Genomic DNA, 17,321 nt, shown 5'->3' with positions numbered 1-17,321 from the left:
ATATGCATGTATACTTAGAGGACCATGAATGCAGGCATTTCCAAAAATGAATAACTTAATTGTGGTCAAAAAAACGGTACCGTATCAAATTATTTTAAAACAGATTGTAATACAGTGACAGAAAAAAGTTTGATATACAAGTTAAATTATGGGTAACTGATGATGCCACCCCATTAAATATGCTGTCAATAGTTAATTACGGTGGTAATACTTTTTTTTATTTTTTTATTGTACCTGTTGCTGCTACTAAATGTACAATGTTTCAGTGATTTCTAAGTGGCTCACTATAAATTTGAATACACAAAACAAATATATTTGTATATATTTCATTTGAATGTTGAACATAATGACTGAATATCAATCTTTTAAATACAGAAGGAATTGATCCAATACAACACTAAACTAACACAATCATATTTTCTTACCTTAGGAGCAGATAATGAACGACTTTGGCTACCATGGTAACCATCCTGTGTGGGTCCACCTTTTCAGCCTCAGTAAACAAGAAGTGAGGTCTCTTTTTGAATGTAGTTTCTTTCTGGTTTACTAAAAATAGTTAAAGAGACCGTCTTTTGCACTGTGCATTGATGCTTTTAGCTGCTGTTTTGTTTCTGCTCCTTCCTCCAGATTCTTGTAATCTTATTAAATGATTTATAACCCACTCTGACGTGCAGCCATTAACACAGTTAATGTGATTCTCCAGGATCTCCCCTCAGAGACTCTGTTAAAGCAACAGTAACATGTTTACTGTGGCATATAAAAGGCTTGAGAGTAGGAAACATAAAACATGTAAAGGATACAAAGCTGTATGCCTCTGTACTGTGAAAAGTGTATAACTGAGTGTAAAGGGAATCTTCTCTTGTAACAGTGATAGCACAGCAAAAGGGAGCTACATTCTGTTTTTTTTGTTGTTCTAAAGAACCTCACTGTATACATTGTATTCTGAAAAGTGTAATCAATTACACACTTCTATAACCCATGCCTCTGGTGTGTTGTGAGAAACAGGAAGTCAGATGATGTGTCATCAACCAAGTTAGGTTTGATGCCAAATGAATGTGTATATACAGCATACTTTTCTGTAAAATTGCATACTCTGCATTCTCTACAATAAATATTTGTACTAAAACATTTTGTAATTGGTGTTTGTCCTGAACTACTGAAATGATATACGAGTCAATAGCAAATGACGCCCCCACCCCATAACAAGTCCCTGTTTGGTAGATTTGTTCATCTTTCTTATCCTTCATCAAGATACAGTAAGTGGGTTATTTTGTGTTTTGGTAGATTCATAAGTGTTTAGATTTTATGCTTATGTTAAATGTATATATGGGATTGTATACTTGCATAACAAGATTAAATGTAAATAATTTGAAAACTTAACAATAAAATAAACTTAACAGGTCCTATTCTAAAGATTTAAATGAAGGCAGTATTTAGATCAAACACCCCATGTATTTTCTGTACTTCTTGAATCTATAATCTGGTTTTATATCAGGTGTGTGCAATTATTAAGCAAAAATCAGCAGAAGGATTTCTGTGACACAATGTGTCCATTAGACAGTGTCATGGACGTTCCTGGAATGTGTGTAACATATTATGACTAGTAATAGACATGCTATCATGGTCCAAATCAAATAAACTTTCCACAGTGGACAAGACACATCTGTTTCCACAATGAGTCGGAAGCAAAGTGGTCCACCCCTATTAAGGTGCTTATGTAATTTTGTGGCCAGTCGGTGTACAATGCTTTAATGAATTCATGTTAAGAAAAAATTGCTACTGATCAGATCATTCTATATTAGGATATGTTGTCAGCATATATTTTGTATTGAATTGGCCTCTCAGCCTATTGAACTGAATGGAACGGTAAGAGCTGGAAGCAAACTGTAACAGTTCAAAGCTCTGTAGCAGAGCGGTTAGTACAGGTCTTGCAGATGTCAGTATTATTAACACATCAGCCACTCGGAGGCGATCCATTCCAACTTATAAAGACAAATTATTGTTAAGATTACTGTATCCACAAGGGAGAGAGTATAAAGGGAATGAGCCCCCAGCCAATTTCCTGCCATAAAGGTTTTTATTTTCAGACTCTTGTACCTAAACTAATAGCTGACTTGAGCTGACCTTCTGTTACCTACATGGACCAGTACTCAGTCTGCTGTTAAATCTGTGATCAGATTTTGTATTTATTTTTATTCCTAATGATATTTTTTATTCTTGTATGATTTGTATGATTGAGTATGATTACCATGCTAATATTAGGTTTGTATGTGTCCCCACACATTGGTTTACATCCTGGTAAACCAGAATGGGTCTTGTCTGGCAATAGTGGTTGCCTGGGAAACTGCCTCCATGTAGCTGGGTTAGCTCCTCCTCAACATCCCCCAAGGACTAAGCTTGTGAGTACATATTGTAGTCAATAAATACAAAAAATAGCAACTGAAACTATTGAACTTGCATTTATTATTGCTCAGAAAACAGATGAAAAGGAATTTCGATAGAGGGCAAAGGCTTACGAATGCTTGTGAGGGTGACCAGACTTATAAATTAAACATATGAATTCCACTTCCCTTTCAATTCAAAGATGACCACCAACCAATACTTTTGGGATAGGCCTGCCTTAGGTAGGCATTCGCTGAGCATTGAGTGACTCCGCCAGCCGTGTGTTCCTCCATCGGGGCTGTGCTTTAGCTTTAGCACTGAGCGCATCGAGTGCCGTGTGCACTCGGTGCGCACAATGCTTCGTTGCCTCGCTGTGCATAGCGCCTTAGTGCTCGGTGCACACAGTGCTTGGTGCACACGGTACTGTGGTGCCTCAGTGCATGGCACACACAGTGCTCGGTGCACACAGTACTGTGGTGTCTCGGTGCACGGCGCACGCAGTGCTCGGTGCAGTCGGGGCTTACTGCACTCAGTATACACCATACTTGGGGCATTCTGTACACATGATACTCGGTGCACACGATAATCAGTACACAGGTTATTTGGCACACTTGGTGCACATGGTGCACTGTGTTTGACACGCGCGGTACTCTCTGTGCTTGGTACCTCGGTACACGCAGTGATTAGGCGCGCCCGTGCTTACACTAAGTGCAAGACGGTGTGCAGTGCAAAGGTCATACCCCAGCTGGAATGTCTTGGTTCCATGCTTGTACGTCCTGCAGGGCGAACATGCCCCAGGAGGATGGGCATACATTGTGTGTACAGTGCTTGGGTGTCCAGCATGCCACTTCAGCCCTACGGGACGAGACGTTCTGCGACATCTGTGCGGCTTTCCAGCTCCGGGTGCTTCACAGAAGACTTAACAGGGCACAGTCATTTTATTGTGCCATACTATGAATCCGAATGAATATGTGATTTGTATGGTAATGCATGATAATGTATTTAAATGAGCATCCAGCTCAGAATAATGAGATGAACTGTATTCACATGGTATTTACTAAAGGACGTTCATTTTGGTGCGTGCATTAAAGTGATCATTTATTAGTGCGTATGGGAACCAGGCTTTAACCACTGATAGGTGCGCTATTGCAGTTCGATTCTTTTTACTGACTCGATTAATTTGATTCATTCAGTTTAGTGAATCAATTCAATGGATTTATTCGTTTGATTCACTGATTCTAAAGCAAAATAAATACATATATACACACTGGTGTTAAGTTGCAGTAGAGTTAAATAAAAAATGCATATATAAATACTCTACCGTTATTTGTTTTCTTAATTAAGCATAATTTATTACTGTTTCATCAATCTTGGATGTTTTTATTTTTTTTCTTTAGGGGCTGTTTCTAAGCAGGTGGCATTCCTGTAATGAGGCCAATATCAAATTACCTCTAGGGATGCACACAGCTAATTTCTTCTGAAGCAGTGCATTTGTTACATATTTTCCATTGCAAATCTTAAGAGACTCACTGTTTCAGGGAAAAAGAAGTTTAGAAGAAGTGAATTTCAGAAATTCATGTGTGGCAGGATGGCTTGGTGGGTGACAAGGAAATACACAGGCAAAGTATTGCGGGGTGAGTCGCCAATGCGCTCCTATTTATTAAATAATACAAAACACTAAACACAAAACAAAAGGCATGTTGGCCAATACAAATATTTCAACAAAACACTGAACATAAACAAATATCTTCCGGAATGCAGCCAGCCGGATAGCAATTGTTTTCCCTTACTTTGTGATTGATCTTTCCCTCACTCTCCCTCCAAAAACCCTCTGTCTCCATTCAACCCTTTCCCCGACTGAGAGGTCGCTGCCTCTTTATGTTATCCTTTATGTGAGGTTCGGCGGTGGGAGCTTAGGCTCTTCTAATTTTCTGCTCCTGTCATCATCATCTACTACCTATTTAAAGCCTAATCACCCCTATCTCCCTTTCAAGTGTTTTGCTTTTCCCTCCTCTTCCCCTCCTCCTCTGTTTGTACCACGTGTCTCTGTCATAAGTCCCCACTGGAGGGCAAGTGATCTCACTGCCCCGACCTCGGGTTAGGCTACGCCCCCTCTGCCTTCCGGTAAGGGGGGTTCTAATCATATGAGTCAGTGGGAACCCCCGGCCACACCTATCCTTTCACAGCTCATGCGCTATTACTTACCTCAAAATCAGAGCCTGCTGTGTGTTTAGTGCTCAATGTCCTAGCTAACCTTCTGCTTTCCATCTGTTTTCAGATTCCCTGAGGGAGGCTCTCCGCTCCCACCGCGAGCGGCTCTCCAATAGCCAGAGAAACTACTTTTCTGCCCTTTCATTTTCAGGTTTGCATCCGCTACCTATTCCATCCTCGAGGGATTCAGGTTTGCATCCGCTACCTGTTCCATCCTCGAGGGATTCAGGTTTGCATCCGCTACCTGTTCCATCCTCGAGGGATTCAGGTTTGCATCCGCTACCTGTTCCATCCTCGAGGGATTCAGGTTTGCATCCGCTACCTGTTCTATCCTCTGGGGTGCTGTGCACAGTCTTGGAGGCCACGCCTCTCCTCATACAGCAAGACAACACTTTTATATGTTTTCTCTAGAGGACTCTCCTTTACCAACCCAATCTACGAACTAACAAGCTATTCTTATAGCCCGGGCTCCCGCCCCATGAATATACAGCCGTGCCTGAGCTGGATTGCTTGTAAATCATTCAATCTAGCTCAGGCACATTCTACACTCATATGTCTTTGGCAGGGGAGGCAATTAACCCTTCCCTGCCAATCCAAAACAACACAAATAAAATACATTTAAATAACCGAAATAATAACATAAATGCAATTTGTAACAATAATAATAATACAATAAAAATACAAATAAACATAGGGCCGGGCGTACCCTGTCACATCATGCTTGCTCACTGACTGTCCAAGTGGTAAAATATTACTTTATTTTATATGTCAAATAAATTAGGAATGAGAACACATATAACAGGATAATACACATACAATAAAAACAATATTATGCAAGGCATTCCTTTATGGTTAATTGCCATTCTAAAAGTAAAGGTAAAGTGCAGGTTGACAAAGTGATTTATTTTTTTATCTATAACACTGAAAATATTCATATCTCAGTTTGATAAACACTTTAATATAACCCCCTTTTCTAAATATGACAGTAAATATTATCATTTAACCTTATAAAACCCCAGCCCCCCACAGACAATTTCCGCCTGGTGGGCTGTGACCTTAAACAAAATGTGCAATTTCTATTACTAATAAATGTTATATTTTGGTGTGGTCCTGTCTGGAATGTTGTGCTTCTTTGAGCTGATTGTCTTAGGGTGCTCACAGATGTCTAAGAATATAGTGCTCAAGTTTACATGAGACACCATGGTCTTAGATCATGGGATACTGGTGGTCCAAAACCAATTGCCATAAGAGCATGGGCGAATTATAAAACCAGTATTCTTGACTGATCACTTAATACATTACACTGTTGATACTTGACTGGGAAGTCAGGTACAAGACATGTAAGTATTCCAGAGGAATAAAAAAGGGTAGATTTTTCTCTTTCTAAAGTTTTGCAAATTATTACGGTGGTTTCAGTTTAAACTACAGGCCCTTATGAAACTCATACAATTCATTTGTGCGCTGAAAGGCAGTACCACTGTACTTTTTTTCCCCCTAAATAGTTTATCAATAAAATACTTCAACTACGGTATGTTGCCGTGGTTACCATACTGTATGTACAGTTAGTATCTAAAAAAACTACAAAGCGCCAGAATCATATTCTATCCATTGTGTACATTGTTAAAAAGTTACATCATAATTGTTACACAAGGTTGCTTCTACAAAATTGTCTTATACAGTAGTAGCTGCTTTTTGGGGGGCAAAATGTAAATCCATGACTTACACAATAAGTGCTGTGTATTGTAAATGTTGTTTCAGCTAGCTTTCCTCAACAGGAAGTTTAGCCACGTGATAAACCTCAATAAAATCATAAGGGCGTCCATAAGGTTAAAAAGAAAGGGAAACTTTTCTTGCCTGAATCCACCAATGCACAAGCTGACAGCAATAAAATACACAGCATAGAAAATCACCACACACATCAGCAAGTTCAGGAAAATGGTCTGAAGAAATAATTATACACAGACATGTAAAGCATAGACACAGTAACTAGGTACTCTATCCTGTTAGGCTACAACATATTGAAGCCACATAATATTATATGTTGTGGTTTACAGCAACACAGCTTTTTTTGAGACTTTCTCAAAGTGAAGATATTTCTTTTTTTCCCTGAGTAAAGCCTGAAACGGTAAAAGATGTCAAGGCTAAAAAGATGTCAAAGAGGGAAATGTCTCAGAACTTCCTGGTCTGTGAAGTCTGAGGCAGTTTTAATACAGCTGCTTTCCCATTCCTAAATCAAGTAGATCCACTAAGTGCATTTGCATCCAGACCTAGAGTAAAATTCACTTAAAGCACATGGAGGCCATTCAGCCCATCTTGCTCGTTTGGTTGTTAGTAGCTTATTGATCCCAGAATGATCCCAGGGTGTCAGCTTCAACAACATTACTGGGGAGTTGGTTCCAGACTCCCACAATTCTCTGTGTAAAAAAGTGCCTACTGTTTTCTGTTCTGAATGCCCCTTTATCTAATCTCCATTTGTGACCCCTGGTCCTTGTTTCTTTTTCAGGTTGAAAACGTCCCCTGGGTCAACATTGTCAATACCGTTTAGAATTTTGAATGCTTGAATCAGATTGCTGCGTAGTCTTCTTTGTTCAAGGCTGAACAGGTTCAGTTATTTTAGCCTGTCTGCATATGACATGCCTTTAAACCAGGAATAATTCTGGTCAGTCTTCTGTACACAATATTCTAGAAGAGGTCTTACTAATGCATTGTACATTTTTAACATTACTTGCCTTGATTTAAATTCAACACTTTTCACGATATATCCAAGCATTTTTTGGCCTTTTTTTTATAGCTTCCCCACATTGTCTAGATGAAGACATTTCTGATCAACATAAACCCCTAGGTCTTTTTCATAGATTCCTTCTTCAATTTCAGTATCTCCCATATGATATTTATAATGGACATTTGTATTGCCTGTGTGCAACCTTACACTTTACAATATTAAATGTCATTTGCCATGCGTCTGCCCAGTTCTGAATGCTGTCTAGATAATTTTGAATGACCTTTGCTGCTGCAATGGTGTTTGCTACGCCTCCTATTTTGTGTCGTCTGCAAATTTAACAAGTTTGCTTACCATACCAGAATCTAAGTCATTAATGTAAATTACGAAGAGCAGAGTACCTAATACTGAACCCTGTGGTACTCCACTGGTTACCTCGCTCCATTTTGAAGTTTCTCCTCTAATCAATACTTTCTGTTTTCTACATGTTAACCACTCCCTAATCCATGTGCATGCATTTAATTGAATCCCTACTGCATTCAGTTTGAGAATTAATCTTTTATGCAGGACTTTCTGGAAATTTAAATAAACTATGTCGTATGCTTTGCAATTATCCATTGTCGATGTTGCATCCTCAAAAAAATCAAGCAAGTTAGTTAGTCACGATCTCCCTTTCTTAAAACCATGCTGACTGTCTTCCAGGATACAGTTACCATATAGGTAATTTTCCATTTTGGATCTTATTATAGTTTCCATAAGTTAACATATTATAGAAGTCAGGCTTTTTGTTCTGTAGTTACCTGGTTCGGTTTTGTCTCCCTTTTTGTGGATCGGTACGTTTGCAATTCTCCAGTCTGTCGGTACAACCCCTGTCTCAAGAGGCTGTTGCATGATCTTAGTTAGTGGTTTGTAAATAACTTCTTTCATTTCTTTGAGTACTATTGGGATGATATTGTTATGATTGTTGTTTGCGTGAATGAGTTAGAAACAAAGGCACATGGAATATAAAGACACCATTGTACAAAATGTAAAGTGGCCCTGTTTGTCCAATTGTCATTAAACTTGCTGGGGTTTGTATGTCACTGTCATTTCTTTATATAGATCTGCTTATTTAATTTTGATGAAACGTAAACATTCTATGAGTTCAAAGTATCAGAATCTGGGGCATTTGGATGTGCCCTATCAGTCAGTAAGTGCAGTGGTTAAAAGGGGCTTGTTACCAGGAGGTTCCCGGTTCAACCCCAGCTCAGCCACTGACTCACTGCGTGTGACTCTGAGCAATTGACTTAACCTTCTTGTGCTCCATTCTTCAAATGACATGTAAAACCGAAGCTCTGCAACAGCAATTGTGATGCATAGTTCACTCCCTGGTTTCTGTAAGTCGCTTTGGATAAAAGTGTATGCTAAATGACTAATTATTATTATTATTATTATTATTATTATTATTATTATTATTATTATTATTATTATTATTATTATTAATAATAATAATAATAATAATAATAATAATAATAATAATAATAATAATAATAATTTCACACTTATATTTTTACCCATATTTATAGAAGCTCATACAATTAGTCTGCACATTGTTTAGTTTCACAATCTGAGGGTATGTGCAGGCATCTCGGTATGTCAAACTTACATTTTTGCATAAAGTGGATAGAGGCCATGGTGATTAACTTTTTCATGTTATTGATAGCTCTAATTTTCTATTTACAATAGTGGCGGCAGGTTCTCTTGTGGTTCTTTGATTGTAGTTTATACTTCAATTTGGAATATGCAGATACCTGCTTTCTGGTCTTGATGCAATCCTACCATATGACCAGCAGCAAAGCTAGAGTGATGCAGCAGTGCCCATGTGTTGCATTAACAATGTGAGAAGTAATAATAATAATAAAAGCTGATATTTAATTGGCACCATGGACTGCTTTAGTTGGTTTTGGTGAGTTCTTGGCCATGATCACTGTCAGACCCTGTCCTAGAATGAAATACTTTCCCTGGATCCTGCTGTCCTATAATGGCTTACATTATGTAAAACATTGACTGAACTGCAGCTCCCCTTATAAACGTTTGCCCTGGTAAATTATCACATTATTGTTGCAGTTTTCCTATTCTTTTCCCATGGTTATACTATGCATTTACCATAGTTTACTATGGTTTGCCATGTTTTTTTTTTTTGTTTGTTTTTTTAATACGCTTTACAAAGCTTACCGACAGTATACTATACGATACTTTCACTATGCTTTATTAAACTTTGGTATGCTTTTAGCTTTTAAAGGGTTCCAATACACAATCAGAAGACTCATCCACCACTATGCAGAGCACTGAACACTGTGGGCTCTGTGCTTTTTGTAGCCTCGGTGGATTTTCAGAAAGCTCTGTAACATGAATTGACATGTTCTATAGATTACATCATTATTATCTAACAGATTTCTACTAGCTCCTGTACCCTTACAATATCAATAAACAGACACAATACTGGGCCCATGACATTAGAATGATGGAATCTTCTAACACTTCTAACAATTCAATGTAGGTAATGCATGGCATTAATGGGATGTATAGGCTAATGTTCAGCAGTATAATGCATTATATTTCTGGATGTGTATATGATACTTTATTCAACACAATTATACACATTTCCAGTTCAACCGTTATAGGAATGGATGTATTTTTATATGGGTGTTTCAATACACCTGTTACAAACATTTTGTACATGAATTCTGTTTTCATTTAAATACAACAATATCTCACGTCATTGTTTACGAATGGCGTTATTGTTGTTCATTTTTTTTTTTTTTTTTTTGTGGTTGTTGCTTCCTTTCCACAGAGAAATCTTATATGCAACAATGTGTACCGTATGTGTAAACTAAACCAAGTACCGTACCACTCACGAAAAAACTGTAAAACTAAGTATTTATTTTTTAATATACCGTGATAAATGTTTAGAATTTCATGGGTGGACAGATGCAGGTTTTTTTCCTGCGGCAAATCCACTCCAGTTTTGAAAAATGTAAGCGGATTTGTAAACAGCAAAACACATTTGTCTACAGCGGTTGATCGGTTTGTTGGTGCAGCCTATTCTGATACAAAAGAAACAGCTGACATTCACAGTGTGAAACTCTAAATAAGCACTTTGGATACTTGTAAAGAAATATCACAGTTTATGGAAAACAGTTAAACTTTCTTCCGTTAGTGTATATATATATATATATATATATATATATATATATATATATATATATATATATATATATATATATATATATATATATTCGGCTATTCTGCATTTCCTTCCATACAGTCCAAGCGCTCGCTCCGCTCTCCGCCCATGCGCATTGGCTGCTGCCTGGGCAATTTGTCAGTACTCGTGAGAGAATTTGGGTAAGAAACAGACACATTTAAACAATTTTACATTTATATCAAAATGTTGTTGTGCCAAAATATTCCATAGAATTAGATAACGTGGGCTGTCTAATACTTTCGTTCGCGTTATGCAGCGATTTAATTGGCATAAAACTTAGAAATAAAGTACCTTAACGACTGGACGTGTCATCAATAATTTTAGCCAGGAAGAGGTAGAGTGTACATGAAAATTAAATTTGAAATACAATTCGACCAAATTAGCCAAGACAATCATTGCATATTCTAGATATTATTGATAACTATTATTTATTTCAATGGGAGACTACTAATTTATTATTAAGTATAACTATTTTCAGAATATATGCTGTTTCAGTGTAATTCCTCCATATGACTGAGAAACTGCAGAAAGTGGGTACCGGGAGCTATACAGAGCTTACACATATTTTTTTTAAACAACCGTTTTTTTCATTAGGTTGTTCATTGAATAAAATGATAGTTTTTTGTTCAAACTCAACGTGTCTGTAGGCCTATGGGTGAGAAATATATACTGTATATTCCATCTCCGCCATTTTGGGAAAGTGGCTTTAAAACCCCATTAAATAGTATCAGTGCAAAGAAAGTGTTTAGCAGACCAGATCTCAGACTCTGGGTGATACGCGCCTTGCATCGGTATTGATCTACAAAACATGAAACACACAGTCATAATTCAAATGAGATGACAAAAAAGAAAGTCTTTTGTGTTTTGTTTTGCAATTACAGTAGTTGCGTCCAACGCACCGGAGGGAAAACACAACTATTTGAGGAAGAGATCTAAAAAAAAAGAGAGAGAGATTAAAAAGTCCCTACTTTGTGAAAAAGAAAAATGTCTACAAAGAAAGAATAAATGGTTATTATATTTTATAGAATCTGTCTTAGTCTGCAGTGTTTTCCTATAAGTTAGAATGGGAGCAAAATAAAGTAAACATTCAAAATATATCATTGTAAGAAACATTTTGTTTATAACAAACGTTTTTGTTTTAAATAATACTTTGCATTGATCATGGTAGGTATTTGATATTTAGTGAAAATAGGCTACTGACTGTACAACAGCTGTGTAAAGTAGTATTTCAATTTTCTATTGTGTATACCATAGATTTAAAAAAATCATAAAGTACAAAATGCATACAAACCCACAAATATTAACAAAGAGAAAACGTGCTACATTGTTTAGTGTTTAAAACATTAGTCGGAATATATCATCTTAAATAGTATAAGCAATTTCACATGGTGTAAATGCGTTTTATTCTGGAATATGCATAATGTATTTGTGCATACAGTATTTCTGTAGTCTGCTTTTTAAATGTAGTTATTATTATTATTATTATTATTTTAAAGTAATTGCAAAATAACTGATTTCATTATTACTGTATTAGGTAAGCTTGGGAAGGTGCACATTTAGAAATGTATCAAAATGTAGCGAAGGGCGACATCAAGTGGTATATAATGGAATCAGCAATCCTATTTTATTGAGGAATGATACTCGTGGGCAAATATTGACTAAATCAATCCAAAACAAAAGGAATGTTATGATAATATTTAAAGTTAGATTACCGGTACAATACCACAGACTTTGACTACCCCATTGCAGTACAACTAAACATCGAGCGATTGTCCAGGTAACATTTAAGGTTGGAATAGCCAATCGGATTGTGACAGCAGTCACACAGGACACACCTTGCATTGTTTATTTTCACAACACAACGCATACGCTTTGTTTACATGCCTTTAATGTTAACGGTGGAGGTTTTGATTCTAAACTGTAAATCGCCCTGGAAGCGTACGTAAATCACATTGGAATCTCATCACAATAGCATTTTAAAGTATTTACTTTGGTGGATAAAAAACAAAAACAAAACAAGATATACAAAATTGTATGTAATATTATGGACACATTACTCCAACTTTATTACAGTATTTACTGCTGTAAATTGTATGTAGGATAATGTTCATTTTACTGAATGGTATAACCTTTTTTTATAGAACATATATTTCTGCAGGCTAAAAGTATCATAAACTATATATATATATATATATATATATATATATATATATATATAATGTTCTCAAACTGTATTTAGAAGATAGTATTGATCTTTTGTTTCACTTGTGAAATAGTATGTGCTCAGAATAAGCCCAAAACAAGCGCAACCCATGTTAGAGTATGGGTGTTTATGCAAATTACAACCTGTGACTCTAAAAATGTATTAGAAGCGGACTTGGCAACTGTGAAGGTTACCTCAGCCACCAGTTTCAATTGGACAGCAGCGATTTGAGGAGGCTCGTGCTGTCGGAGATTCTGTCCTTTCTTTTAAGTTGTGTTGGATTTACTGCTGTGTTAAATATTAATGATGCAAACAAATAAAACACAATCAATACGTTCATTTGCAATTTTATTTGGTCGAGCGATCGAGCTGGCTTATGACATCCAGTTCCCAAACTATATTAACGTGGAGGGCAGACACACGCGTTGTCTTTGGACATAGCTGGGATCAAAAAAAGGACGGGAATTAATTCAGTTAAGCAGCTCGCTTGCTATTCGTGTTTAACTTTAGCGTAGTTTTTACAGCAAGGGTATTCTCAAACAGCTGCTTTAATACTATAACATGCATAACGCAGTTTGTGGTAAGTGGTTTTATACAGAACTGTAAACCATACCCTATCCCTCTTTTGCTGTTTTTTTCCGACCACAAACCTGATTTACCCGTGTAATTCTCGCAAACGTGCACGCGCATCGCCATTTCACGTGTAAATTGACCCGCATGGAAACCCCATGTATGTGACCAGGCCTTTAATGCACTAGGAAAAAAACTGTGTGCAGTGAAAAATAATATAATGTTTTCTAATGGTATATTGCAGAATTCAGCAGTACCCTCAACATGATGGAAGAGTTAGCAAGTGGGGGTGCCCAGGAATTTGATGTCTATGGTGCCATGGACTGGAAAGATGGAGTTGGGACTCTTCCAGGCAGTGAGCTGAAGGTAAGAATCCCAGGATAACTGCTGAATGAGCAGAATATTATTAATTTTAATAGGGATTTGGTTACTCAGAAGTGGTGGTTATGGACAGTACTGTTCTCTCTCATCCAAACCAGGGGCTCTCAAAGTTTTTTTTTTTTGCTGGGCCCCCCTTTGGAACTGTTTCAGGTTGTGATGACCCCCCACACCCTGCAGTGCATATCATATGAATTTTCCATACTTTACTACATAGGAATGCTAAATGAAGCAGGGACTTGTAATCATCATGCCTGCAGTCAACGGCGTGCAGCCTGTGGGGGGTGGGGGGGTCGAGGGGGGGGGTCTAATATAAAATGCATTTTTATTTTGACCAAACATAGATCTCAACTGTAAAAAAAAAAAAAAAAAAAAAAAAAAAGATTACAAAATGAAACCATGGCATAATATTAGACCCACAGAAGTGTTTCAATCAACAGCAAGCCTGTAATTTGTGTCACTTCTCTGTTTCTGCTTCGAGATGGTTGTTCTATGTGAATTAAGATTTAATTTAGCCATCAGAAATGGAGTGAAGCATCGAAAAATTGCATATAGTATTGGTACCTTCTACTTGTCGACTCCTCTGATTTGTAAAGAACGCCTGTTTCTTTAAATTCCACTTTCAAAGTGTCTTCTTTAGGGGTATGTAGACATTTAAGAAACACATGTTACTGTCTGAAAAATGTTACCTTACCTTTCACAGACAAGATGATGCAGTTCTGGGAAAGTACATGCAGACAAACGTTCACCAGTGATTGTGGCAATAATCATAACATTGTACAAGGATTGTGGCAAAGATCTAAGCTTTTTTTGACTGGCTGTAGCACTTCTACACGTACAAACACGCATATGGCTTCATATTCCAATCTTTAATGTTAAGGATTGTGTGTATATGCGCTGTAATGTAATGCTTTTAAGTAGGGCTTCTGTTTTTCTGTTTTTATTCATTTTATTTTTCGGTGCTTATTTTTAGCTATTTTGGTGGCTTTCGTTTTGTATATACTGTATGAAATTATTGTTTCCAAGATGCTTGGCTGTTTTTTTCTTCCACAATAGTAGTAACTCGACAGTACTTGCACACATATGGTCACAGGCACATTCTTCTGGGGATTTTGTGTGTCTAGGCAGTTACATTTCACCACAATTTGCAATTCTGTTTTAATTTCTCACTAACTGTAATATTTAAATCCCGCAAACAAAGCCTTCTACTGTAGTTGTAATCTCGTTTTAAATCTCGCAAGCAGAGAAATGTAGAATTTGCTGCCACTCAGTAGTTGGGGTGGGTTTCAAGTATTCAGAACGAATCAATGATAGATGCGAGTCAGGAAGGAAGGATATTGCCCAACTGCACGGAAAGGTAGTTTTTTGTAGCAGTTGTTTTCTTTTCTTTTTTTTTTATGGGAAAAGGGTGAAGTCAACGTGAATTGAGTAACCATTTCCAGTGTTTTTCAGGTGTTTATTCAGTTAGAATCAGAAGACCTAAGCTTAAAGTTATGTCAGTATTTTTTGTGATCACGCAACCCCCCCCCCCCCCCTACAATAGCCTTGCGACCCCCTTTTGGGTCGGGACCCCCAGTTTGAGAAACGCTAATCTAAACCATAGGTGGGTGTCTTAACATTTCTACCAGTGGAAATGACCTCTTTATCCTAACAGCTACAAATACAAAACTTTTTCAATATTCAGTTGTATTGGTTAATAAAGATCTATTCCACAGACAAATCTTTATGGATTGTTAGAATTTGTCAGTAAATCAGGCATATGATATTCTGATTGCTTTTCTCCTATCTTGTTAGTTCCGAGTGAATGAGTTTGGCGTTTTGGAGGTGATTACTGATGAAGCTGAAGTGGAAAGTGGAAAAAAGGCTCATGCCACAACAACATGGGCAGTGCCCACCGCACAAGAAGGTGAGACTGGCATTAAATGTTTCAAATGTCATGTTCAATTAAACTACCCATGTAGTTAAATAGTAATCACTACATTATACACATAGTTGTTGTTATTATTATTTATTTCTTAGCAGACACCCTTATCTAGGGTGACTTACAATTGTTACAGAATATTACATTACAGAGTATCATATTAGAAAATATCACATTACAGAATATCACATTACAGAGTATCATATTACAGATAAGAGCAGTTGTAAAGTACAATAAAATCAGTAGCAAAAAATATCAAATTCAAATAAGAGCAAAATAGAGAATACAATAAATAATTACATGTAAGATCTTGTCACATCTCAAAACATTTCTCCAAAAGTAATTTAAATAAAAAAATAAAAACCTGTGTTCATTTAGCTTTTTCAGAAACCCAAGCTACACCATTTAAAGAAGAGGCGACAACAACCACTAAGGGAGAGCTTTGTTGTGAGCACTGTCATGAGTGTGGCCCTCCACAGGATTTTCTTGGTGGTGGAAAATTTTGTAGTGAAAAGTGTATGAAGTTGGTACAAGAAATGTAAGTTGAAACCACCTTTAAATGTTAAGTGAGTGGTATGAAGTCTCAGCCCAGTTCATATTGTACATGCTGTAGGCAGACAAGCAAGGGTTCCAAACTCTGCAATCCTAACTATATATAAATAGGTGAAGGTCCCATTTGTATAACATCTCTCACTGTTGAGAGGGTAACACCCAAATTTAGCATATCTGTAATAAACAATGTCATGCGAATAGCCTGGTGTTATACTATAAGTGTGAGCAATGGAGTAACAAACTAGGCAGTGATATCTGGATGGACAAAAGCAGTGATCTGGGACATTAACTGTCCTTCTAAGAGCTCTTATTGTGCTATGCTGTGACCTGATACTGTACCTTATTGAACATGTTCAAACAGTTTAACAGAAATACTAAATATGCTGCTTTGTTACGTTGGTATAGATCTAGTTATGATTATTTTTTAAAGAATAGGGGTGACTGCAGCTAATTTAAGAAGGACCATTCATGTTTTTAGTAAGTTCACATTCACAGTTTAATTCTTCTTCTTCTTCTTCTTCTTCTTCTTCTTCTTCTTCTTCTTGCTATTATTTGAATTTCACATTTAAGACTGACACTCCTGCTTATTCAGTATTCAGTGTTATTTTGCACTTTTGCATGCACAGGTTGAAATTATTTAAATACACAGCACTACAGTCATTTAAAATCCACCCTAAATGAAAAAAATGGCCTGAAGCCTTTAATATCAATCAAGCAATAAATAAAGTGATTTTCAGAAGACTAAATAAGATCAGTTTATTATAATGCAAATGAAAATACCCAGAAAAGTTTTGAACACTGTGAAACAGGTCTGTAGTGTTCAGATGCAGCAACACCTGATGTGTTAATTTTGGTTTTGATTGTCTTTCTTTTAGCTCTAGAGAACAGAAGCTGAAGAAAGAAGCACCAAAATCCAGTGAGGAGGATGTCTCGAAATGCATCCGAAAAAGAAAAAACAAAGCGTCTGAGAACATGAAAGAACAGCAAAAAGAGAACGGAGACGAGGCGGGAGAAGAGGAAGATGACCCTGTTAGTAGTAATTTGATTTCCTAGGAGTTTGAATAGAAACAAACCTTTTCATAGTTGGGTTTCACCAGCCACAGGTTTTAAAGTGTTTCTTCAATTCTTGTGACTAGTG

General features: G+C 36.9%; 2 protein-coding genes across 2 annotated transcripts in view; one reads left to right on the top strand and one right to left on the bottom strand.

Annotated features, from left to right (window-relative positions):
* LOC117410706 (rho GTPase-activating protein 18-like) overlaps positions 1-618 on the bottom strand; it is a 45,138-nt gene extending 44,520 nt beyond the window's left edge. Inside the window, exon 1 of the mRNA XM_034017457.3 lies at positions 426-618. Coding sequence (XP_033873348.3) covers positions 426-469 — 44 coding nt within the window. The 5' untranslated portion in view covers positions 470-618. The remainder of the gene's footprint in view (positions 1-425) is intronic.
* A 9,995-nt stretch (positions 619-10,613) lies between these two features.
* LOC117410559 (lethal(3)malignant brain tumor-like protein 3) overlaps positions 10,614-17,321 on the top strand; it is a 45,854-nt gene continuing 39,146 nt past the window's right edge. The window contains exons 1-5 of the mRNA XM_034017182.3: positions 10,614-10,699; positions 13,577-13,698; positions 15,505-15,616; positions 16,010-16,169; positions 17,059-17,212. Coding sequence (XP_033873073.1) covers positions 13,597-13,698; positions 15,505-15,616; positions 16,010-16,169; positions 17,059-17,212 — 528 coding nt within the window. The 5' untranslated portion in view covers positions 10,614-10,699; positions 13,577-13,596. The remainder of the gene's footprint in view (positions 10,700-13,576; positions 13,699-15,504; positions 15,617-16,009; positions 16,170-17,058; positions 17,213-17,321) is intronic.

Source organism: Acipenser ruthenus, chromosome 6, assembly GCF_902713425.1.
Source record: "Acipenser ruthenus chromosome 6, fAciRut3.2 maternal haplotype, whole genome shotgun sequence".
In the NCBI taxonomy this organism is placed as follows: Eukaryota; Metazoa; Chordata; class Actinopteri; order Acipenseriformes; family Acipenseridae; genus Acipenser; species Acipenser ruthenus.
This window is presented reverse-complemented; position numbering and strand designations above follow the sequence as displayed.